At 38.6% G+C, this 27,614-nt stretch overlaps 1 protein-coding gene across 3 annotated transcripts; it reads right to left on the bottom strand.

Annotated features, from left to right (window-relative positions):
- Nucleotides 1–412: 412 nt before the first annotated feature.
- Nucleotides 413–26,605, bottom strand: ptprnb (protein tyrosine phosphatase receptor type Nb). 3 transcript variants are annotated; one of them, XM_060868624.1, is made up of 23 exons: nt 26,350–26,605; nt 22,474–22,524; nt 20,062–20,172; nt 19,717–19,819; nt 17,230–17,353; nt 16,788–17,115; nt 15,657–15,794; nt 15,518–15,552; nt 15,059–15,330; nt 14,755–14,841; nt 13,877–13,956; nt 13,677–13,741; nt 10,652–10,855; nt 10,287–10,535; nt 10,033–10,180; nt 9,723–9,796; nt 9,142–9,219; nt 7,088–7,207; nt 6,804–6,970; nt 3,940–3,993; nt 1,893–1,957; nt 1,492–1,565; nt 414–1,254 (listed from the first exon to the last, which is right to left on the bottom strand). In XM_060868624.1, exons 1-23 carry the CDS (start codon nt 26,423–26,425, stop codon nt 1,183–1,185), a joined length of 2,775 nt encoding a protein of 924 aa, XP_060724607.1. In that variant the 5' UTR covers nt 26,426–26,605; the 3' UTR covers nt 414–1,182. The 3 variants fall into 3 exon arrangements, with proteins under 3 accessions (XP_060724608.1, XP_060724607.1, XP_060724609.1); XM_060868625.1 differs by lacking the exon at nt 22,474–22,524 and having other exon boundaries at nt 413–1,254; XM_060868626.1 differs by lacking the exon at nt 14,755–14,841.
- Nucleotides 26,606–27,614: the final 1,009 nt, after the last annotated feature.

Here is a 27,614-nt window from a genome sequence, read left to right on the forward strand (position 1 = left end):
AGTCTGAATGCCTATGTGCTTGATTTTATACACCTGTGACTGTGGAAGTGATTGAAACACCTAAATTCAATGATTTGGAGGGGTGTCCCAAAACCTTTGGTAATATAAGTGTAGATGGCTTGGTAATTACTGACTATAGTCTATCTGTTACTCAATACTTCATTATTACTTGTGGGAAAATGAGCCTGGAAAAATGGGCTATAATGGAACATTTCTAAATCAAGTTTAAAACATTGACTTCAGTTTAATGACCATTGTAGTAACAAATATATTTGAAAATGAAATTACAACATACCCATTATGGGCATACATATGTATACCGTGCACATATGTTTTATACACTGACTTGTTTAATTTCTTTGTCACTGTCAATTACAAGTGGAATAAAGCAAAAACGACATGTAGGCATGATGCTGCTGCATGACGTCACAAAACTGTTTTATTACTCACCACAAAATACAAAATTAATATATATTTCTTGCTTAAATACATATATATTTTTATACTTTTTTTAATGCTGGAATCCAAGAAGAAAAGAACAATTACAATTAAGAGTGTCAAAGTGTGCAAGAGGCAGGAGGGAAATGAGGTGGTATAGAGAAGACAGAAGACAATCATTCAGTCACGTTCAGAATTTCCATCAAACCACATAAACCCATCAAATGGAGCATGGGCAGATTGGATCTTGGCCTAAGGTCTCTAAACCACTCACCCTCAGTCATCCATTAATGCAACTGGAGACAAGAGAATCCTGGGAAAAAAACACTCACAGCACTGCTGAGGTAAAATCAGGATAAAGCCATCACTATGATTACAAGAGAGAAATGGAGGCAGGACAAATTGGGAGGGACAGAGGGTTAATCAACTTCTTCTGTTTTTAATACTAAATAATAAGGAGTGATCCTTAAGGTACAAGTTGGAGTTAATGAAATAAGCTGTCTGTGTGTTAGAGATTCGGTATGCACGATGAACTGAAGATGAGATGATGTAAGGTGTGTCTGTACTGTAGGAAACAAAACAGTCTGAGTGCTGGTTGGACGTGTGTGTGTGTGTGTGTGCATACATGCTGGAGTGGGATGGAGGCAGGTTTAGACACATGAGGTCCATGTAGTAGTTGCTCATGCATCAATGTATTCTGTATGGATTGTATGTGTATGTGGTTTTCAGGCATATGATTAGGGCTCACTGGGGCAGAGCTTTAAGGATAGCATTTACTTCTTCAGCCACAGCAGTAAGAGCAAACTCAAACTGGTCCTGTGAATAGACAAGGGCACATGCATCAACTCAACAGCAAAGCCAGTATCATTTTAGCCATATAGTCTCCTCACATATTTTTGACATATTATAAAAGGCACATATTAAGAACCTAGAAAGAATATTTGTGAGACTTGATCTACACTTGCATAGCATAATATTTATATACTTTCTGATGTACTCATAATTGCCACAGGTATCATTATCACAAGCCTGCTTGTTTTGAGTTTGTGTTACCTTTGTGCGCACCATTCCTGGTCTCTGGTCACGAATGTGCTCCAGGGTCGCAGCGATATCTATTTCCTTCACACCTATGTCATAAAAAACAAAGATAGTTCAGTCACAGCATTTCCCAGAAAGAAAAAAAACATAGACCTAAAAAGGTTATCCTCTACAATAAAGGAAGATGGGGATGACTCAAAGCAACACTATACTGTAATTTTCAATTGTTAATTAGAAAAGACTCGTTTACATTACTGACCATGGTGCCTTACTAAAACTAATATTTTAGTTTACCTTTACTAATATTTAAGGTTAATAGCACAGGACTGTGATTTTTTTTTAGAAAAAAGTAAACGAGTATAGTATGGATTAAATTGTATGTCTGAATGGAAAATTTTAGTAGCCTTAGAACCCACCTTTTGCCATGCGGTTCAAAACCATGTCGATCAAGATGTATGTTCCAGTCCGGCCTGTGCCATCACTATAGAAATAAGGGGCGATTAAAAAGGAATGTCAGCCTAAACCAATTTATTAAACAGAACAACTACAAAGAAGTTTAAAATAAAATTATGCCCGTATACTGTTCAATGTTTCAATGCACTGATCGATCAGAATGTGAAAGTTTGTTAGCTTTTCCTAATATATCAAAGTTCTTTTGTGAAACATCACAACATTCTGTCATTGATTAGTTTTCTATAAGAGCATGCCCTGTTGTATAGATTTTCTACATGCACTCAGTTGTCATTTTATAAGGTACACCTAGCTTATACCTACACTATATTGGCAAAAGTTTTGGGACCTCTGCCTTTACATGCACATGAACTTTAATGACATCCTATTCTTAATCAGTAGGGTTTAATATGGAGTTGGCCCACACTTTGCAGCTATAACCGCTTCAACTCTACTGGGAAGGCTTTCCACAAGGTTTAGGAGTGTGTTTGTGGGTATTTTTGACCATTTCTTTAGAAGCGCATTTGTGAGGTCAGGCACTGATGCTGGACGAGAAGGCCTGGCTCACAGTCTCACGGTTCCTCCACACCAAACCTGCTCCTCCATGTCTTTATGGACCTTGCACTGGTGCACAGTCATGTTGGAACAGGAAGGGGCCATCCCCAAACTGTTCCCACAAAGTTGGGAGCAGAAAATTGTCCAAAATGTCTCGGTATGCTGAAGCATTAAGAGTTCCTTTCACTGGAACTAAGCAGACAAGCCCAACCCGTGAAAAATAACCCCACACCATAATTCCCCTTCATCAAACATTACACTTGTCATAATGCAGTCATTCAAGTACTGTTCCGGCAACTACCAAACCCAGACTCCTCCATCAGATTGCCAGATAGAGAAGCGTGATTTGTCACTCCAGAGAACCCATCTCCACTGCTCTAGAGTCCAGTGGTGGCATGCATTACACCATTCCTTCCGACACTTTGCATGGCACTTGGTGATGTAAGGCAGAATGCAGTGGCTCGGCCAAGGAAAACCATTTTATGAAGCTCTCTACACACTGTTCTTGAGCTAATCTCAAGGCCACACGAAGTTTGGAGTTCGGTAGCTATTGACTGCAGAAAGCTGGTGACTTTTGCACAAACTGACTTTTTGCACAGATGGCAACCTTTCACAGTACCATGCTTGAATTCACTGAGCTCCTGAGAGCGACCCATCCTTTTACAAATGATTGTAGAAACAGTCTGCATGCCTAGGTGCTTGATTTTATACACCTGTGGCCATGGACGTGATTGGAACACCTGAATTTAATGATTTGGAGGGATGTCCCAAAACCTTTTGGCAATATAATGTATGTGCACAGGATCTTTTATCAGGTACACCAACCACTAATGTGCTACAAATATGTGCAGTGGTGTTGCTGGAATGCAAGAACACCTTGATTTCACTAAAGGATTGAGAATAGTCTTAGGCTGGGTTAATGTACCTGGATAATTGCGGATAGGGAAAGATGATTTGTAATTAACTGTACACCATGGACTAAGTGGCCCATTTAAGTGGTAGTCAGCCTTGGGTGTAATAAAGTGGACAGTAAGTGTGCATCATTGTTGTACCTATTACACTCTTATCAGCAACACCATTTACAGTACAACGTGTAGTGAAATCCAATATCTCATATCCAAAATAATATCTTAATTAGAAATGAAGCATTTTACTAAATGTCACAATATTTATGGTTGTGTATGTGACAAAATTGTATTCTGAATCTGAACTAAGATGCCAGATGCATACTAAGATACAACCCAAATAATACCTAATCAACTGAGACCTTTTTGTTGTCCTTTCAAGGTAAAACAAATTGTTCATAGATGGAAACAGATACTGTTAGGAAATATATGGATGATAAAAGCTAACAAACAAATGCACATAAAAGCTAGGTGCACCTAATAGACTGACAGCTAATGAAGGAAAAATGTTTTGTAGCAGTCATATGTAAGCATTTGCTTTGAAACAGTGTACCTGCAGTGGACAATAATTGGGCAGGAGCGTCCTCGGTAGCATTTATTAACCTTCCTGTGGGGAAAGAGGAGAGGGACACAAAATAGAGGGGAAAAATGCCCATCCATTAAAGAGCATTAATCATGCAGTGTTCATATCCATGTCACACTTCAATTCAGTAGAGGTCCAGAAGTTAAACAAGGCCCGTGATCAAAGACTGGGGAAATTCATATAAACACCAGAGAGACTGTCATTAACATAGTCATTTGGCCAAAAAATGACTAAAAAATTACTTACTTTGTTCTTTTCTCAGTGAGCAAAAAGAATTATTAAATAACCAGGAAACATCATTACACTGAATAATAATAATACTAATAATACTAATACTAATACTACTACTAATAATAATAAAAATAATAAAAATTTGTAACAATGTATATTACCGTATCAGTTATATGCTGTACAATATATAACTGTTATTAATTTTATTTTATATTACTGTTGTATTGCTACAATTCCTACAATTGCATGTGAAATGCGGAGATTAAAATGTCAGAAAATGTGTGAGGCATCAGAATTTTAACTAAAGCCAAAGCAATCATTTTCATCATAGCTGAACAAATTATTTGCCTTAATTCGTGTACACTGAATTGAATTTTTTTTTTAAATGTTTTATTTATTCATTGAGTGTGTTTGCTCGATTTCTTTGTATTGTATGTTTTTTAATTCATACCAATAATATCACCCAATTTTAAAATTGAGTTAGTTAGTTAGTCAGTGTGTTACACATATTTTAACACATTCACAAGTAGGATACAAACATTTTTCATGAAAATATACTGGATTTTCATGAATACCGAATATCTTGTATAAACGCTTATATCTCACTCACTCACTCTCACTCATCTTCTACCGCTTATCCGAACTACCTCAGGTCACGGGGAGCCTGTGCCTATCTCAGGCATCATGGGCATCAAGGCAGGATACACCCTGGACAGAGTGCCAACCCATCGCAGGGCACACACACGCTCATTCACTCACGCAATCACACACTACGGACAATTTTCCAGAGATGCCAATCAACCTATGTTACGACCTACGTTTTTGTATTTGGTATGTGTTTGTTTTCTTTTCTCTTTTTTTTCTTCTGTCGTGCTCTAATAGGTCGCCCGATGATTTCCTCTCTCTCTCTATTGGCGGTTCAGAAGAGGCGTGTTCCTTATAAGGGCGCTTCCGGCGTTCAACATGGAGCTCATTTTTGGTTCGGCCGCGTTTGGGTAGAGAGCTCCGGGATCCCTCCTCCGGGCGATGATCAAACTTGCTATTCCCCCAGTGAAAATGTGCCTTTTGAACAACTTGTTGATCCTGTACTTTTGTCCTTAAAGTGACTTCTCAAGCACGTGGAGCGTAGGGGTGTCCAGCCTATTTATTTAGATATCTTGGTTTGTACTCTGTTTTTCGTTAGGGAGTTAGGGAAGATAAATGTATTTTATTTTGTGTTCATTTAGGTCACTTAGCCCCTTTCTCCTTTTGCTTTTGAGAGTTGTTTTGTTTGTTGTTTTGGCCTTTGGTCACCCCGAAGAGATGCAACTTTTCACCTGTCACATTTATTCTTAATAAATTTAATCCTATCCCTTGATTGGTTTGGTGAATGTGTTTGATTATCGGCCGGAGTGATTTAAAACTGGGATCCCACTATTTCAAACTCTGTTCCCTTATTACGCCTCTCGGAGGTTCCGATTTCCCCTAGACTCGGGGCGTAATAACCTACCATGCATGTCTTTGGACTGGGGGAGGAAACCGGAGTACCTGGAGGAAACCCCTGAGACACGGGGAGCACATGCAAACTCCACACACACAAGGCGGAGGCGGGAATCAAACCCCCAACCCTGGAGGTGTGAGGCGAACGTGCTAACCACTAAGCCACCGTGCCCCCTAAACGCTTATATTTTCAATCAAATCTGTTAATATCCAGCTTGATAACTGTTTGCTGATATTGTTTAGCTGAAGCCAGTAAGCTTTTCATAAACTAGTTCACATATCTTAGATTTTAGTATCTGAGTCTCTGTTTACATGGACATATATCAATATTAGTACCAGCATGTATATGTGTGGAATATATGAGTGGAATATAATATATATGGAAAGTATTTATCCACTACCAAGTTCATGAGACTGAAATTATGTCACATGAAACTTTCAACAGAAGTACCAAAAAAAAAAGTTGATTTAGTGCTATGTTTATAAACTGACCCATCTACCAATGTATGTAATCAGAATCCATATAAATGTGGTTCACTGTTAAAAATGCTATTATTGCATGCAAGGACACTTTAACAGAAAGATATACACAAATCGACAGATATATAATTCAGAATGAGAAAGGAAGAGAAAGGGTGTAATACATAGAGATGGGAAGAGAAGGAGGAAAGGAGGAGGCTTTGAGGCGATGGAGCGTACCATCAGCGTTGCTCTTGCTGCAGCCACACCTGTCCGTGCTCATTTTTGTGACTATGCAACTGGAGTCAGATTACTAGCTGCAAACCACAAAAATGACACAGACAGCTGTGCAATACCACGGGCCCCGCTGCGCTCCATCGCGCATAGAGAGAAAAAGATTGAGAGAGAGAAAGCGAGATAGAGAGAGGGAGAGAGAGAGAGCGAGAGAGAGAGACAGAGAGAGAGAGAGATACAAATAAGTGAGAAGGTAAAAGACAGATGTAAAAGAGAAGAGAGAGTACAAGACAAATGAGGACATAGAAAGAAAGATGTCTAAATGATACACGTGACAACAACAACAAAAAAAAATAAAGAAAGAATATGATGGCTAACAGCATAGGGGAACAATGTGTGCTGTAAGTTTGGAATAAATGTATGTGCAGTACCTGCGGAAGTCCAGCAGAGGGCGTGTGGAGGTTGGTATACCCTGCGCAGGCCAACTCAGAAAGTGGAACTGGGTGAGAGTGCGTGTCTCCTGCGTCTGCACATTTTTCAGATAGAAGCTCCGTACCAGGAAGTCATTGCACCAGATGTGTTCCGACACCAGGTTCACCTGTGCATGATGTGACATTTACAGTCAGCTTACAATTATATGAAAAAATAAAAGTATAAAAATCAAGATATTTACCCAGATTTCAAAACCCATAATACATAACAGGAACACATGTACCTCATAGATGTGGTAGAGGGATGAGCCCTCATCAGGCCAGTAACGATCACACTGCTTCTCTCCATCCTCAACAAGCGCAGACATCATCACGATCACAGTGCATCCGTTCTCCCAGACCATCTACCGGAAACAACGCACACATACACACAAAAACCCATCTCTCAGCCATTCTGCTGGGAATAACACTAAGCATACATCAGTACTATAGCACAGACGCTAACAGGGTGAAGAGAAAAGTGAGAATTAATGGCATTCTGGAAATCGGCTGTTTTATCAGCGAATGGAAATCGGGCACTAATTGGTTCTGGTTTGTTTAATTAAGTAAGTGCAAAGCATAAAAATTAGAATCAAAAGCTATTGCATAATACTTACTATTACTATTAGAATTTGTGTTATGTTATACAGACCAAAAAAAAAAAAAAATAGCATAATCCTATACCAATCACATTTACTCTCCAGATATTCTCTGTCTTGCTAAATCCGTTGACAATGTGTTTGGGTTTGGAGCTGCATCTTTGTCGTGTTCCTTTTTAAGTGCTGAAGAATATACATAATTTGCAGCTCTATTTCTCACATGTCTTAGTATCCCTGTTAGGTAACCCTCTCTTCCCTTTATACTTCATAACACATTATATATTCATATATTCACTGCCACAACGAACAGCTTGATGCTGCTCAGTAGCAATCACTCTGTGCTCCATTTCAGCGCCTAGGACAGTTTGATGTGCATTTGCTTGTTCTAATACGTTATCATTGTAGTGTAACAGCTTCTTCACAGAGACTTGTATTGTAGATGCTCCAAATGAATAGATGTTTCAGAGTAAATTCTTGATAATAGAGGGATTTGCAAAATGTTGGAATTATTTAACTCCCTTGCAGTGATAGAAGTGTCCATTTTTCCCTATTTTTCTCCCCATGATTTTCACCTGCCAAGTGCCCTCTACCAGTCAGCTTTCCCCTGTCACACGACAGCGACTAACTGGAGAGCATGAAAATCTCCCCTGCCACACAACAGTCTTTTTGAACTGCTACTTAATTGTGGAAGTTTGGACAATTTCTCCACTCAAATCTTTCAGCCTTGCTTACATAGAGGGGCTGAGCAACCTTGCACTAAATCTAGATGAGAAAAATGTTCCAGGATGGCTGACATTGCTTTGGTGGAAAAGACATCTTAGAGATTTAAATTAGCCCACATTTTGTCATTTATTTTTAAAAATTTAAAGCTCTTGTTGTAAGCTAGTGAAACCATGTTATGTGCATTTCATGTAATTTGCCACCAACTGGGTAGCAGTTTTAATTCTGATTAGAAGAAACAGTTCCATTAGAGATGACCCTCTAAAATTCTTACACAAGACAGTAAAGTACATAGTGCATAGTCTGTAGTATGTCATTTGGAGCACAACTCATGTGTATGTTTGTGTCTCAGTGAAATTATATTTTCTAAATGATTTTGCTTAGTGGTAGACACCGACTGGCTCTAAAACTGTAATATTAGTGCAATTTTGGTCCAAAGTGTGTCCAAATGTTCCATATTAGTGAAGGTACATTCACATTTTCCTTTGATGGTTGAACAGGGGAAAAATAAAGGGGAAAATTACTCTACAAAATTAGAAGTATACCATGTCACAAGTATGTGTCACTTTTAAGTTATGCTTGTGTCTAAGCTGAGAGGTGTAAAGCACAAAAACATATAGGGAATGAGTTAAAAATCACAATTGGTACCTAAAGTTATATCATGGTAGTTTTAATTTTATATGCTAAAACACACAAACACACACACAGACACACACACAGACACACACACAGACACACACACAGACACACACACAGACACACACACAGACACACACACAGACACACACACAGACACAGACACACACAGACACACACAGACACATACAGACACATACAGACACATACAGACACATACAGACACATACAGACACACACACACACACACACACACACACACACACACACACACACACAGACACACAGACACACATACAGACACATACAGACACATACAGACACATACAGACACACACACTGACCTGCCAGAAGTCAGAAATGGTATGCGAGAGTGGTCCTTGAGTGGCGATGTATGCTGGCATTCTGGGGTCATGCTCAATCTAAAAGACAAAAGTTTGTTGGTCAGCGCCTTCGGCTTCTTCCGACCCTAGATTGTGCCTATCACCATGGCAACAAGCTATTCATGTGATCAGTGCACAAGAAGGCTTAATAGATGATCCAAACGTGCTTCAACAGAACAGCGGGGTTTCCGTACCACCTCCGCCCAGAGCTAGATCAATACATTTCAGCCATGGCAACGGCAAAATAGGGATTCCAAAACCCAAGACACACTGCTGAGGAATAAATGGATTTTGTCACCTTGGCAACCAAAAGGAGAGGGGTGGGAAAGTGGGAATTTTCTGGTTGGAGAAGGCAGAGGAAGAACAAGGTGCAATGTTTGATCATTTACAGGCAAAACATTTTTCTAGTCAGAAAGGTCTGAGCACACACAACTAAGAGTGGGTTTATGACTGCTCAAAGGCAGAAAACCACTCCTTTTTTTAATTAATACAAGACCTGCATAATCATAAGTAGCTGATTATAATTAAATACTTCAACCTACTATGGTGCTGGCGTTAATGTAGTCAGCTCTTGAGGGGTTAACCTCAGCCTTCAGTTTCACCCGGGAGTGATCATCTGTACAGCACAGAATTACACACAATTAACACCTGCAAAACAGCGGAGGGTGTGAACGTATATATACAAAAGAATAGAAAATGCTGTCTTCTGGGCTTTGTTTACATGTTAAATAGTCAGGGAACAATGTGCTTGCCTACACACAGTGGTAATGCAAAAACATGAAAGAGGAGGGGAATTTGCTCTGATGGGGCTTCATTTTAATGGGGGAAATTTATTTGGTTCAGAAGGCTCACATGGCACAGCGTCAGGACAGCGGTTCTTCTTAATGTTTGATTCGTTCTGAGCAACGGACACAGTGCTGGGTTCTGCTTGGTAGGAGCACAATGCCTCCCACTCCTTCATCAAGCGGTCCTTATTCTTTACATGGTCCTCCATATATGCCTACAGAGAGAGACAGTCAGAAGAGAGAGTGTGTATGAGTGTGTACCACTGATGCATTTGGAGACTTCAACATTGCAAAACATGGTGATAGCATCTTTGTCTTTACCAGTATCATGTGGCCAGTGGAGATGTCCATGTTTGACTGTGCTGGCTCCTCACACCAGGAAGGAGTGCTGCTGTGTGAACTGGGGCTGGCTTGAGGGGCATCGCTGTACTGAGACGATACACTACTGATCCTCGAAGTATCTGTTCCAGCTCCTCCTACTGCACCTCCGGTCCCACTCCCTCCTGTAGAAACACCACTCTCTTGCCTTCCTGAGGAGGATTTAGCAGCCATGTGCTGCCTACAGAGATCCTAAAAGTGGGACAAACAAAATAACTAAAAACAGCAAACTTAAAAATTTTAATGATATCCAAAGTATTTGATCATGAAATATAGTTCTGTCTGATGGAGTTAAGATTTCAACTAACCTGGTAGGCATAGTGTGTGCCACTGCCTGCCTCTGGACCCAAGCCTAACTTCCTGGAAGCCAGCTGCTGAGCATGACTATGCAAACATGCTATAGTTAGTGAGCCCACTAAGAGCCCACCCACACAAGCCACGCCCACAAACATAAGAAACACCCACTGGCTGCTGTTGCGCACACGCATTGCCACCGGCACCCCATCTTTATTCTGTAAGGGGAAAAAATATAAATATATAAATAAACTGAATAAAACATGTGAAATTGTTGATATGGTGAAGATTTCTGTGAGGAGACTTAATTATTAAGTATTTTTGGAACAAGCCATCAGTGTCAGTGCAATGTAATTTTGCACAGGAGTCTTCAGCACAGAGGATTTTACAGTTTTTCTGTAAAATATTACCTTGAGGAAAGAGAAAAACTGAGGAAATGTGTTTATAGCTGTTAGAACAGCAACTAATTTTGTGAGATTTTTCCTAGATTTGTGGACATTTCGCAACATGAAATTCAATGATATACATGTAGATATGTACATGTAGATAAGTATGATTCAACATTAATTAATACAGCTAACTGCTGTTCTATTAGAGGAATAAGTCACTTTCAAATATCGTTATGAAATAATCAACTTTGGGGTGGTAAAAAACCCTGTCCTTTATTTATTTTTTTCCACAAATGCACCTTTCATGTTTTTCAGGCATATTTTGATGGAGTATGTTTCAAGTCAATATGTTTTCATTTCATCTCAAAATTCTTTATCTGTGTAATCACGTTTAAGCTACAGAAGCAGTGGGCAGAGATTAGGTTGAACAACGCTGCACTGTACATTTAAGGTTTGTGTATGAATGTTATAGTATGTCAGGTCTATTATGATTTCTGACAAATGCATGCTCCTTCGGTATGTATTATTTTTGTGAAGAAATAACTAATTTAGTGAAACTAATCCATGCAAATTACAGCTTTAGCAACAGACAAGACTCCTTGAACTTCTTTTTTGTGGTGGAATGAGTTAAATCCTCGTTCTATCAAGAGACCACCCAGGCAACTCTATTCTGCTAGACCTTTTTCAAAGGAAACTGAATTAGATGAGCGGGAAAGCGGGAACAGGAACACACAAGACAGACCAAGCATCTCAAAAGGAGGTTGCACCTCCCACCCTGTTGTCTGGGTTACCATAAGCCTCAGTAGGGGCAGCAGTTGCCATGGTAACCTGATGTAAACCCTTTGGCCATCAAAAGTGACAAAAAAGAATAAGAAAAAGTGAAAAATATAGAGGCGAAACGGACAGATAGAGTGACAGGTCTATTTTGTAGTTCAGCTACAGTTATACAAACTGCAACTCATTATTCCTCATCTGAATCCTGATCTGAGACTCCTCCTGAAGCCTTAGCTCGAGATATGCTCTTGTTTTCTATTTCTGCCTCTCTATTGATATGAGGCAGACCACACAGGAGTAAGGGCATTACATCATCATGTTCGTGGCAACTGCGCTGACCTTGTCGCCACAGCAACCGCCTCACCTGACATCACTGTCTGTGAAGACATTGCAGCGAAGTGAGGTGAGTGCACTACAGGATTCCCTTACCTACATGCAAGAACATGCTTATTTTATTCTCTTTTAGAAATTTTGATTCGCTTATATATTTATGGTTTGATTCAATAATTCAATTACAATTAAATAAAAAAAAAATGCATGGATAAATACAATTACCCAGAATTATTAAAATGACTGCAAAACTGGGTCACATTTACATATACCTCTCTCTAATTTGTGATGTATATGTAGATGTGACCCAGTTTTGCAATAATTCTAATAATTCGTATTATATAATAGATCATAATCATTATATAATTATGATGTAATAGGATAAATTAAAATATAGGTGTATAAGGATTTATATATAGTTGTATTTAAGGTTTATTTTAGATTTAATGAAAACACCTGGAACCATCGAACCCTTTATTTTCCATAAAGATTTGATAGAAATTATACAAGCAACAATTAAGTAAAAAAAAAAAACAAGCTTAATGACTTAATTTTAGGTTAAAAACAAAACATTAATTCAGCCAATGAAATATGGATAGTTTGCAACAGCTGAAAGTGTTTATGAAAATGGGCCATTTATATCAACAATTAAAGCAGTGGGGAAGTTTTTAACTCACCTCAGATACAAACACAGACTCGAGACGGTTGACTGACGGCGTCTGAGGTGCAAAACCGGCGGACAAACGTGATGCCCTCGAGCGATATATATATATTCTTTAAGCCTTATTCGTCGGTTTTTAGTTGCAGAAACCCAAACTGAGACTTGAGACAAGACGAGCTCGACACTAGGGATCTTAATAAATCAGCGAAACGGAACACCAGGCTGGAACAGACGAGCTTGTCGGACGCCTCAGCTCGGCCGCGCGCGAACGAAATCCCGCGCGCGCCTGTCAGTTTGACACTTATGAAGTCGTCGTCATGGCAACAGAGCGAACGGTGACGAGGCAGGATGAAAAGGGTGGGGGGTGTTAATGGCTCTTCAGAGAAGCTCTGTCAGGTTTTGAGTGATACGAAATGAGAGAGGAATAAAGAACAAACGAAGCTGTACGCGTGTGGATTAACGGTCGGATTAAGCATGTGTGTTTTCTACACATTCACTTCTACAGATAGCTGAAGATAAAGATTGCTAAAGGAAATGTTTGGTATCTGGACCAAACTGATCAAATCAAATATCCATATCTAATGCACGTGTAGTATTTAGGCTTTGAGTACAAAGTAACACGTTTGTAAACTATGCTTTATCTATGTCATGCCAGGTACATTTTATGAAGCTTGAGCTATGCCTGTGATCTGGCAGCCAGATTTGGATGAGCGCATCATCTTTCTAGGTATTGGTGATCAGACGATATGGTAATAATGGGCCAGTATTACTCTGTTACACATTTCACATATCAGGATCCTTGTGAAGACAACCTAAAATGTGTTTCGATTAAACTGCAAACACTACGTGCAAACACTATAGATGTAGACAAAAAAAAAAACGTACCTCTCCAACACCTGCCTGAAGCACATTCAGCCCAGTTTCAGACTCTAGAAAGTTCGTCTCAGCCACTGCTCAAAATAACAGTAAAGAAATTAAAAGATTTACTTCACAAAGTAGCAAATAATGTTTATTGAGATTGGTACAGATCTAATGTGTGCTTAGTTGTTTGACAGATAATTGCCGTCATGTTCTTCTACACTCACCGGCCTTCTCCGCCACTTCAGCATTTGACAGGTTCTGGCTGTTCGGGCGAACTTGGAATGTGAGAGCCGGACCTACCACGCTGCAAACAGAACTTAACAGTCATGCACACAAAACAAGTACAAGCTACAGGAACACAGGGGATATGAGGGCGGAGGTTAGTGGCTGAGTTGACGATCAAGGGGTCAGGGTGCCTCAGAGATGAGCATGCCATTCATTCCTTGCCACCACATGGTTCTTCACCACACTTGGGACCCCAGGTTAGGTCTCCACCTCACCACAACTTGGACTCAGGATACAAAAGGTTTAGAGAATCATGATTGGGGCATTGAGTCAAGAACTAAAGAATTTGAAATATAAATAAGCCTCGTGTGCAAATATGTTTTGCTCTAATGTTCTGTTCAGACCAAAATGGCTCATTTAACATTTTTACTAACACAAGTGATTTTTCCCTACATAAAAATTCATGTGCATGGATAAGATGTTCTACTGAACATACATACATCCATTTGCAAATGTTTTATGTTTAATATTACACTGACAATGCTCACATATTTCTGACCTGAAAGTAACATTAAGTAAAAAAAGCAACATAAATGTTCATGTGTAACATGTGGACTATGAGAAATATGAAACAAATGATAAATGATAAACAAATTATAAATGAGGGCTATCTTGTATTTGCACACACGTTTGCAAGTGCTGAGCTGTTGTGTGGCAGTTTATATTAATATAGTTTATTCTGCTGACAATCAAATTAAGCCGATACATACCAGGTACTAAAAAATAACTATTGCAATACAGACAGTCAGTGAAAATGTCTTAAGGATCAAGACTATTTTGTATGCTTGGGATTTCCTGCCATAGTGACTGATATTACCTGATGTTGATAAAAGAGCCAATGGTGAGATGGATCCTCTTAGTCAGGGCCACCAAAAGACGAATGCCATCAAACAGAGAGAGGGGACTGTAGAGACACACATTGATGTGCCACATACAAACACAGGTACCACAAATTACATAAACATCCCACAAACACAGACAAATAATCCATCCAAAATGAAGGGTTTTGATGCCATTAAGAATCGATGGATGGATGGATGAATGGATGGATGGATAAATGGGAACTGTGCAGTGAGTTACTCAAACACTTTGCAGATGAATACATGTGGCAATGGTTGTACCTCTTGTTTGTTACAATATATCCATACTCCTCTTTGTATTGGGATTGATTCTTTGCTGGTGTTGTATTGAGGACTCCTTTCCAACCTTTTTCCTCTACCTTCCACCCTTTGTCTTGTTTCATCAAAGCTGGAGGAGCCTCTAAACTTGCTTCCTCTTTAATATCATTGGACTGTGGAGATCCACCGGAGTTGGGACCCTCCATAGAAGATGAGGAGATGGCTGGTGCTGAAGCTTTTTCCCCCATGTGTGTCATTTCTCCCTCAGTGATCTTCTGTAAAAAGCAAACACCCAATTAAAAATCAGTTTGTTAATATGATAGTGGTCAGTAATGTCCTGTAATTCAGAAATACACTTCCTTCTGTTGGAAATGTCAAATTAATAGATATAACCTCCAATATATATGAACAACAGTGCAAATACAGATCTAGCTTGAGTAATTCTTGGATAAACAGTTTTACCAGTTTTTGTGGGGCAGATGAATCAATAGTATGATCTATGGAAAAAAGAAAGTATAAGCTGTTAATATTGTGCTTACAAAAATGGCCCATATCATAAGCTTTTTTATTAAAGGAACAGTATTTGACAGTAGAGCATCACCCTGACTGTGTGGGATTGAAGGTTCACTCTGCAGGAGATCCAGGACAGTAAAGAGACGTTCCAGGTCTGCAGGGTTCACATGAGTCAGGTCAAAGCCATGTTGCAATAGCAGCTCATTCAGATTCTGCTGAGTGGGATCTGCACAAAATGCCAGCACATAAAGCCAGCAGTTAGAAAGTCAGCAATTTGCCTTCTTTTACAAGACCTTTGCTTTGTGCATTTGCTCAAAACTTTCAGATTATTTAAGATGTTTTGTGCTTGTTTATACAGTATATTTAGGTGTTAACATCATTTAAAATTCAGTCCCTAAACAGTTTCTTATACTTGGGCCCCAGGATGTGTAAAATGCAGTATTGACGCACACTCTAAGCTGCATTTATCCATCCATCCATGCCTTTTTTGTACCACTTGACATACACAGGGAACCTGTAATCTATCCCAGGGGATAGAGTAAACGGCAGGGGTAACCCTGGATGAGATTCACACAGAACAATTATGTACACACCCCTATTCACACACTACAGAGTATTCAGAGATGTCAACCATCCTACATCCTACATCTTTCGACTTGGTAGGAGATCATGGACATCCTTGGAGGAAACCCCCAAAGCAGGGTAAGAACATCCAAACTCTATACATACGGTAGAAGAAGGAAGGTGAAATGTTAACTGCTAAGTCATTTAGGCTCCCAGTTGCATCTAAACAGATTTAAAATCATACATATGAAAATTGTTTAATATTTATGACTCCTGTAATGTGGGGGAACGCTGTTTGTCTCATGGGAAAACACAGTTTTAACAATAACCAACAAAAAAATTGTCAAATTTGTTCATGAAAAATCAACAAGAGCCCAGGTTCTTAAAATTCTAATGATCAGGGCTGTAATTGTGTGCATAATCTGAAAGAATGTGATGTTTTATTCTGGGCAAATCTTGTAGTATGTGTGTGCAGATTATATATAAAGGGGCTCTCACATTTTCAACAAATATTAGAATTTTACAGAACAAGAATTATATCAAATTATGGATTGCCTTGTACTTATGTTGTAGTCTATGGGTACTAATGCATCTCTTGGATTTTCTGTGACAACACCAAAGAAAATCTGCAGTTCTCCCACTTCCCAGGACTCACCCTCATCATCAGGCCTAGACTGCTTGGAGGACTTCTTCTTCTGTTCCTGGCTACTGGCCCCCATGCCTTTGGAAACATAGTTTTTGCTGTACTCCAGTGGGAAGTCCAGGTCCTCGAAGAAAGGTGAAGTTGAGAGGGGTGTCGCCACCCGGTGGCCGGTGTTGGTCTGTTCAGGAGAGGAGAGTAGGAGAGACATCAGATCCTGAAGCAGCTGTGTGTCCTTATCCAGAGCATTAGGACGAGGCCTTGGCACTCTAGAGGAGGATGAGTGGTACATGTTCCCATCCACCAGGTTTAGAGAGCGCTCCTCTTCATCTTGGTAACCATACTGCATGGTGAGAATATGAACAGTCAGAATGAATGCAAATGTATTTAAAAAAGAACAGATTTAAAAATTTCATTGCCATTGTGTATGTGTGTGTCTATGCACACATGTCCTAACCTTTTGATAGGTATAAGGTTCCAGGCTTTGCATGTGAAGGGAAGACTGAGGAGGATCAACAATCATGTAGTCCATGTACCGCTGGAGTTTGGGGTTTAGCTGGTCTGCTGGCCCTCCATTAGATCTGGGTGAAAAGGAGATTGGAAGAAATACTGTCTAAACTCATGAGTCAAGATGCAATTGCACATTGTGCTCATTTTCAAAGACGAGGTTCGCTGAAACTGCTTTGCACAATCAGATCGGCCACTCTCACACTCTCTATTACAGATATTGTTTAAACAACATAAACATAGGAGTGGATTTCTAAATGTGCAGAAACCAAAGAAAATAAGGCTAAATAAAAGCTTTCATGACAACCCTGATTGATTAAAATTACAATGGATATAAAGTCACCCCTGTTCAAATTGCATTTTTCTTTTATTTAAAAAACTGAAACCAAGAAAAATAATTTTAGACATTTTTAAAGACTTTAATATGAATAGCAACCTATACAAATAAAGTAAAAAATATGAATTGAAAGATTTTTGGGAAGAAAACCTGGTTGTACTATAACATACCCCAATTTTTGATGAGTGGGGTAAAAAGAATTTCAAACATACCATAGAATATAGAGAAGGCCATCTTCATCAAGTAAAGAAAATAAAACACCACAGTAATATCTAGAACAGGACATCCCTCTAATATGTTCAAAATATCAAGCTGAATATTTAACAGGGAAGCTGTGAGGAGACATACAGCAACTTTAAAGGAGTTGCAGGAATATCTGACAAGTATTGGAGACTTCCTGCATGTAAGATCCATATCTCTATCCTTCTCATTCCTGGCACAAGAAGAATATCAGCACAACAGTGACATAAAGCATAGATCGGAATAGGAATGGCGTCACCAAAAGATCAACATTTTGCACAAAGCCCTGTGAATTGACCTGAAAATGGCTGTGCACCGCAGACTCCATATTCTAGACTGTGAAAGAACATTAAGGAAATAAAAGTGGTGTAATAAAATCAAAAAGTTCCTCAACAAAGCATTAGATTTTTGGGTTGTGCATACTTATTTTTCACTTAATTTTTAGGTTGCAATTTCACATTAAATGTAACATCAATATAAATCATATAAAAAATTGTGGTATGATTTATCTTTATTTTTTATCACAAAAATATTACATTTAAACAGGGGTGTGTAGACTTTTTTTCATCCACTGTAAGTAGATATCATTTTGGTATCAGTATCAAACATTAACAAAAAACATGTATTTGTACTTGTTCTAAAAAAAAAAGTTACCAGTGAATCTTTAGCTGAAAGAGAATGAAAACTAGATAAGAAGCGAGTGATCATTTTAATTAAGATGAATGCATGTCGAAGGACGAGAATGGGTTCTGAGATTGAGATCAATCTTCTTTTAAGTAAAATTCACATCTAAAGTCAATACTCTTAATACCTAATAATGCTTGTCATGGATAAATCTATATGTACTCGTTATTTAATGACATCTGTATTTTATTGATGAGGTGGGGGGTGTTAATGAGGACCAGCATATTCACCCTGGAAGCGGGAGACTGGACATGCATTCTATAGTGCTGTGGATGTTAGGTTGATTTTTGGAATAACAGGAAGTAGAAAGTTATGAGATTAAGAGTTGAGAAATTCTTAAAGGAGACCGAAGATCCTTCCTGGGAGCTTTGTACCTGTGGTGCTCATAGCCATAAGGATGTCCCAGAATGAAATCTTCCATGTTTGCAAATTTTAGGGAACGTACTTGCCTTTACCTGTTATTCAGCTAGTCATCCTCCTGTTTGCTTTAGCTGAGGCGAAAGAAGACAGGAGGGAAAGATCACGGTAAATGGATAAGGATGGCACTGGATACTTCCCTAGATACGCAGACTTCTGAGAGGACAAGAATGACTGGTACGGGCTGATTTTTTATTTATTTTTTAATTAATTGGCCTATTAGGGAGGTCAGTCCAGAGTAACAGCACTGTTGGTAGGAAAAGAGACTGTGTATTTGTATTGTCTGTATGAGAGTGCTTTCAGGTCTGGGTGGAGTGTTGCATTATGCTTTTCTGTGTGAACTGCATTCACACATTTCAGGGAGAGTGTAATAGGAGCTGAGGTTTAGGATTGATTTCTTGAGGTAATTCACTTGATTTACTGCATGCCTTTGTGCTGCTCAATAACTTATTATGTAGGGGAACCCAGGCACTGCATCTTCTTCTTGGCATAGATGTATGAATTTTAAAAAAGCATACAAATATTTAGGGTATTTTTTCTTAATTTTTTTTTTTATTTTTACATATGAGCCCTGAACATGAAATAACACCAAGATGTTTTAATTGTTGTTATGTGTAACACTGTATTCTGAAATGCCACTGGACATACAGTATATTTTTACAATAAGTAGGGCACTTAAAATTGTATATGCTTTAAATAAGCAATATGCATGCTTTTGTAAATAAAAAAATACATACTTTAAATTGTGTAATTCCTTACTTGGAGGAGGGAGTATTCTTCACAATTGACAGTGGGATCTTCTCAACCATGCTAAGCTCCTTATCTACAATTGATTGGGTGGCTTCATCCTGCCAGGTCAGGCCTACAAAAAACATTGGACAAAATATGCCTCAATATCAGTAATACACTCGGCCTTCCTAGCCACGATAACATATTTTTCTTTTTTTATGCTAGCAGATGGAACATAACATTTCATTGTGGTGTTTATACTGTGCACTATGCCTATGCCATTGTATACACATATAAGCCTAAAGGAGTCTCTGTGGTAAATCAGTATTAAAGATACAAGATCATATAACCATTAGGAAAACATGTGTAATAGACCTTTTTTCATGAGCATTTGCAGTAAAGATTGTAGTCTGTCCAGTAAGCCAGCAGTCACCCTGTAGCGAAATCTCTCTTGCTGCTGTGTAAGGCACTGCCCAAATAACTCATCTGGAATGACAGAGACAGCATATAAGAATACATGCACATCTGACACATACCAATAATGCTGCAAAACTGGTTGCCTACAGCTATTAGTTCTATCTATCTCCTTTGGAACAGAGAATATCTTTATCTACAGAGAACATTTACTTGGTTATTACCTTCTGAGACATTTTTACACAGTCATATTGCTGTAAGGTTGCCAAGAGCATGATATGTTTACTTTTACACTCACAAGAAAGCAGACTGACTGAATACAAGTCATCAGTCGTGCTGACTCAAACAGCATTTACAAGGCTTTGAATAACCATTGGTGTATGATTAATAAAGTACTCATGCTCAAACAAAATAATGTTTCATAATTTTATGTTTAGTACTGAAGGTCAAATCATATCACATATATGCAGCAATATTAATTGTTTATGTATAAGCAACAATAACTGTGATATATATATGTGATATATATTTTTTTTCCATTTTTTTACCATATTTACCATATATACATATATATATATTATATATATATATATATATATATATATATATATATATATATATATATATACATATATATATATTGTTACGAACTATGTTTGTGGGTTCGCTGTTTTGCTTGTTCTTGTTCTCTCTCTCTCTTTTCTCCACTATCTATCTTTTCAGATCCTACCATTGGGCATCTCCTGTCAATCTTCATTATCCTGTGTGACATCAACCGTCGATCCACCAATCAACCAGAATCAGAATCAGGATTAGAATCAGAAACAGAGACAGAAACAGAAGGAGAAAGAAGATGTGTGCTAATTTGTTAGAGGGCTCTATTGTTGTTCATTCGGTTTTAGTATGTCAGACTGTTCATGTATCCCAATTTGTTAGGTTTTTTTTTGTGTATGTGACTTGAGGGTCACTTTGTGTATGTGACTTGAGGGTCACTTTGTGTACGTGACTTGAGGGTCACTTTGTGTATGCGACTTGAGGGTCACTTTGTGTACGTGACTTGAGGGTCACTTTGTGTATGCGACTTGAGGGTCACTTTGTGTATGTGACTTGTGACTGTGTTCTTCGCTTTGTGGATATAACTTTGTTTATTTTGGGGAAAACTGGACAGGTGAGTACGTCACGTGACATACATTGTGCAACACGTAGGTAAGCTTTTCTGTATTAGACACACTAGGTTAGGAGCGCGTGCCACCCTCTGTATCTTTTGTTTTTATAGGAAGTATAGGTTAGTTAGGGCGTCATCGACGCTGAAGATTTGTTTTTATTACTTTTCTTTGTAGTTCAGGTTAGAGGGTTATGTTCAAGCTAGCACAGTTTTGTTTTGCTAATTTCTTTGTTTTGGCACCGCTCATGGCTCTTTTCCCCTTTGTGCTTTTTGTTATCTTGTTTCTGTAGATATCATGCATATTACCACTTTTGTCACCACCATTTGTATGATAATAGAGACAGGTTTTGCCTACTATTTGTTGTCCTTGTCGTTGATTGCCACACACACACCAGAAATCTAACTTTATAATCATTTCATATTGTTACATCCCAACCATACCCCTAAACACCATTTGGGGTCGTAACAATATATATATTTACCATTATTTAGACCAGTCCGGGCTAGCACATGCATACATTTCTTTACAGGTATTTACAGGCTAATTATTTCATAAAGAACAAAAGTAAGAAGAATCAGAAATAAACCAAATACACACCCTAAGAAGTCTACTAAGCCTTTTTCACTGTTTAATACACTGTATGTTTGTGGTTGATATTATTTTTGAACTAACTGTAGAAATGTGACTATGACTCATTTTCCCTCTTTCTCACTTTTATCCCTCCCTTACACAGAACCTTGAAAGAAATATGTTGCGTTTTCCTTAGTGATGTCGCAGTTGCCATAGAAACGTTTAGGTCCTTGTCACTGGGTAAAACCAGGTGATCATAAAAGGCAGTGCTTATGGAATAATTTGTCTGTACTGTTTAAAGTATTTTACACATATGAAGGGGCTTCTCCCAAACACCATATGAACCCAAATTGAAGTAATGGAGTATAAAATATTATCTGGACAAACAAACATATGGATAAACGTATGCTTCTGGTCCGTTAATCCAAATAAGTGCAAACAAATGCATAAAAACGAAAAGGAATGATAAGAAATGTTTGGCAGATTCTTAGATGTGAGCCATTTAAAAAATGACAAACATAATGTTAAATGCCCTGAAAGTTCTTTTCTCACATTAAAAAGGGCCAGAAATCAGTTTAGATATGTAAATATATATTCAGAGTGGGAAAAGTAAAATGTTGTCTGCTTGCATACTTACCATCCCAACAGATCTGTCCACTGGAGCAAAGCCCCCCATCAAACAAACAGCCTGAGTGAGTGAGAGAGAGAGAGAGAGAGAGAGAGAGAGAGAGAGAGAGAGAGAGAGAGAGAGAGAGGTGGAGGGGGTGAGTGCAAGTGAAGAAAAGACATGTAGACTGTGCAGGAGAAAGAACAAACAGAGTGATGAAAAACAGATGACAGAAGACTAAGTAACTGTTAGTGAGAAGGTAGACTCCATTGGCTGTGGAGACAAAATATTGGGGTTTAAATTCTGTGTGTGAGTGTGTGTTTCCTAGTTGATAAGCAAGATTGACCTTTGCTGTTTTATACAATGCAGTTAAGTGTTGAAAACAGCACGTGACTGACCAGCTGTCCATATCAATTGTAAATTTCCATAAAGTAACTTAAGTCTTAACCTCAACAGCCTAAACTCATTTGCCAGTGGCAGGCTTATCAGGTACTGTCAGTCATCTGGTACCATAGCAACAGACAAACAGTGTTTACAAAGTGCATGGTCACCATCCTGGAAAGAACAAACACAACCAGACCTTGTTAATATAAAAATGAAATGTGAGATCAAAATCTCAAACGCATGGACATCCTGTACCTGTATCCCTATTCAATGCACACACTCCATGTATAATTATTTCTAAACTTAGTCATGGAGTGGGAGTTCCCTGAAATTTTTCTCTGTGTTCTGTTGTTAGTGCCAGCAGTGGGCACCTCCTTTCTACTTTATCTCTGCTTATTTGGAGCCTCTTGAACCAGTGTGTACGAGAGACAGATAGGCAAGAATGATAGACAGGACAAAAGTGAATGGAGGGGCAGAAAATGACAGTAGATGTTTGAGTTACACTGATTCATAGTGAATATCCTCTTGCATTGTATGAAAATAAAATCCCATTTGTTTCATTAATATGTGGTGGGCCAGAATCATATAGTTATGAGTTGTGTCAGGGATTCGTTGAATTCCCTGGAACTGTATTGAATACTGAATACTTGACTTTTTTCCAGTTGATTCTTCTTGGCTGATGGTAATGTAGAGTGAATTCTAAAATCTCCCATTGGTGTCCTACTGGGTTGCGATATAGTGACTTTGAATGTTATAGCATATAATTTACAAACAGTACTCTGCAAACAAGTCTGTGAGTTGTTGTGACCTCTTGGATGGGGAAAAAGTCATTCTGGAAAGACTACTTCTGTAAGGATGGAAATGTTTCCTCATAAACAACAGGAGGAGCTGTTTATTTACTATTGGTCAAACTGACTGGATTTGTCCTCTATTCTGTGTTACTTCTGAATTCATATTCTGTCTTCCATCTGAATATCTTGCGGTATAATAGGTAATGTTTGCATTTTGTACAATGGGGCTGTAATGAGGTGAGCACTCAACAAATCAACATCTCTTGAACGTAATTAACTACAGCTCTAAATGCTCTGCCCCATCACCTTTATCTCCTCAGCTTCCACAATTCAATCACACAACCAAGACAGCTGGATGAACAATTGTACAATCAAGGAACTTATTCTTCCTTGATTTTTTTGCACTGATACACAAACAGTAATGTCCTGTCTTCAGATGTAACCAGATTCATTTTTCAGCAACTTCTGTTTTGCTCTGAACAAACACGTAAGCCGACATTCCTACACTGATGGTGTGATAGGAGGCAACTCGTCAGAGGTGAGTCAGCCAGCAGAAGAGGCCAGATTGCAGATGCAGAGTGCAAACGCATGCCAGAATCTGAGGGTTGTTCCCTCTCAGAATATAAATACTGAAAATAACTAACTGGTACAACATATGCTTTGGGAATGCAAGGCATGTTTCACAAGGGATTTACACAAACAGAATGCACACACACACACACACACACACACACACACACACACACACACACACACACACACACACACACACACACACCTCTTGTAGGCCAGCCCTGTGTATGTGGGACCAATAGTATTGCAGTCACTATCCATGGTGCTGAAATGCATCTGCACACAGCTGCATAGTTATCCTTGGCAAGGTGAATTGAGCTAAAACAAACTCGCTCTCAATCGAGACTCATGGGAATTGGGGGTTTTACATTTACACTGGGAATGTTAGAATTTTAAGCAGCATACATGTGATGTGTGTTATCAATGTTATATTTTTATTGTAGCAGATGCAGTTGAATTTCAAAAGACTCCTGAAAATCTGTGGTACTGTAGCACTGTCAGCACCCCACATTTTGTATCCCTGTTTAGATACCAACTTCTTAAATACCAGCTAAATGATTCTGGACTGTATGTTTGTTCCACTTCAAAGAATAGTTTCAAGCTCAATCTTGAAAATCCAAAAATATCTAGCAATTCAATCATAAAAATCAAATAATATCTCTACAACAGTGCTATTGATCTAACACTCAGATACTACTGAATGTTTTAAAGGGAGCTTAGACTATGTTATGTCAGCAGTCTTTTAAAATTATTACTTAAGACACTTTGTTGAGTGAGATTTGCTAATGTAATGAAATTTTGTCTCAGTTCTAATACAGATGTCATAATGTCAGATTTAAAGAAAATGACCTCAATCACTTTATGCTTTCAGTACAGACTCGTGCAGAAAATAGGGATGCATAAATAGAAACATTCAAACTTGAGGCAGCAAGAATGTCTTTCTAGAATGTTTCATTTATAATTTAACTTCTTGCCATTGCATTATTTGTAGCAGTTTGGTGACTCAGATAAACCTATTCCATCCTAAAAATGGATTTTAATGGTTGTTGCATCATCCTGCTCTGAGAATCTTGACTCTCGACCAAATAATTATTTTCAAATATGCAACTTTTGTCTAAAAAAGCAAAATCAGGCTGAAAACAGCACAGTGTAACACTGACCATGATCGAAGATTTGAAGAATAATATTGCTTTTTGGTAAATGTGAAAAAATGTATATGTTCTTCACATGCGTTCATAAATGCACTGACAAGCTGAACACATTAGTGATCAGAACATCACTGATCTGCACTATTGACTTAATGTCTTCCGTATAACATGCGTTTTACAGCTGTATTTAAAAACACACATATGTATATATGACCATATATATAGACTGAAGACATCAGTGACTGGATCTATATATAAGAATGCACTCTACATTGATAGACTGAACACATCAGTGACTGGATCAGCTTTGCTTCACGGATGAGTCATAGTGCATGCTGAAGGGCCTGTGTAAGGAAGAAGGGATGCCATCTTTATTGCAGAAACTCATCTCTCTTTTCTTGTGCCGACAGAAAATGCAGGGTAAGCTGTCTGAATAGCTTTCCTTGCAACAGTTGTTTACAAAGTCTTTGCCAAGTTCTGGCCATACAGGAAATGACACAGTGATCCTGCTTAGATTTGGATTTTCGTTATGTTTACAGGGTAGATGCTCACGAGATACAGAAATAATAATAATAATAATAATAATAATAATAATAATAATAATAATAATAGAGTTTGTATTTGGCGTGTATATGTGAACACCAAGCAGTATTTTATAGCTTACTGACGTCAATTCTGTTGCACTGGTTTAGAAAAAAAAATGGTAGAATTGACAGTGTAGTTAAACTGTAAGTTGTAAGCTTTCTTTACAGATGCAGTCACGATAAACGCATGGATACTGCTGCAGTAGCACAAAACATCACGAACGATTTGACTGAAATATAGACTCGTGTATATAAAATTGAACTAATAAACAAATAACTAGTAGCATGAATTATCACGTTTTTCCAACTTCAGCCTAAAGATGGTGCGAGCTCCATGGATGTAAGCGGGATGTTTGTGCCCACTGGCTTTAACGCAATCCCGCAGCCCCTCCACAAAAACAGCAGAGTGCGTGTTGCATGACGTACCGTATGTGGCCGAAGTGGCGAGCTGCTGACACGCGGTCATTACAGCGAGGAGGATCCAGAGGCGCAGCGACTTCATGTTCACTTCAAGCAACGCGCCCTTCGGTCTTTCTTATGTTCACGCAGACATACCGACTCGTTACTAGACGGCTGCTAATGAAGCGAAGCGAAGCCGCCGTGTAGGCAATAGATTCCAGCAAAACACACACACACAACCCAAAGCTCTACGAAAGCGCACCGAGAACGAGTGACTGCGAGAAAGCGCGAAAAGAAGGGATGGAGGGAGTGAGGAAGGGAGGGAGAGAGAGGCGGGCAGAAAGGAACCTCGGGAAAGTTATCTTGAAAATTCCTCAAAAAAATGACCTGTCTTGATAAGAAAATGAAATGATGTAAAAAGTGACTTCCACACATCAGGAAGTCTTCTCAATCTAGCAAAAACACCTAGGGATGCAGCATTGCACTTTTTAAAATAGTACTTAATAAAACACGTAATGGATTTTAATCAGGTCATCATTTTGTGTATACACTGAATAGCTGTAGATTGGAAAATGGAAAGGATGGAAAAATCTTCATCTGTCCAGTTTTGGTGAGTCTGTGCCCACTGTAGCTTCAGATTCCTGTTGTTGGCTAGTTGCAGTGGAACCCAATGCAGTCTTCTGCTGTTGTAGTGCATCCACCACAAGGTTTGTCATGTTGTTCATTTTGAGATTCTTTTCTGCTCAGAGCAGATGTAAACAGGGCTTATTTGAGTTCCTGTCAGCTTAAAACCAGTCTGGCAAGCGTTCTCTGACCTTTCTCATAAACCAAACATTTTCCAGCTCCAGTGCTACCACTCACTATAATTTCCCCCAGCACCATTCTGTATAAGCTTTAGGCTAGAGATTGTTGTGTGTGAAATTCGCAAGACATCATCAGTTTCTAACATACTCAAACCAGGCATGTTATTTCTCCTATACAGAACTGAAAATGGTGTGGGGTAACCATGGTCATAGAATTGGCACATCATGAACCCTTGGCCAAATAAAGCAATCTGATGAAGTGCTCCCCGGCTTAAATTAAAAAATTGCCTTTCATTTGCCAACATTTTTAGAGAATTCTAAATATGATCCACTCTCTTGGCTCTTGTGTAGGCTTTATGTCTTTATAAAATGAGTATGAAGCAGAACTGCAGTTGTGAATGCACCAGTTCTCTGTATACCAGGGCCACACAAATGGTAAAGAAATGTTAATCCAAAAATACTTTCTAAAAAAAAAAACAAGTTGTTTTA

Source organism: Tachysurus vachellii, chromosome 4, assembly GCF_030014155.1.
Source record: "Tachysurus vachellii isolate PV-2020 chromosome 4, HZAU_Pvac_v1, whole genome shotgun sequence".
NCBI classification, from domain to species: domain Eukaryota; kingdom Metazoa; phylum Chordata; class Actinopteri; order Siluriformes; family Bagridae; genus Tachysurus; species Tachysurus vachellii.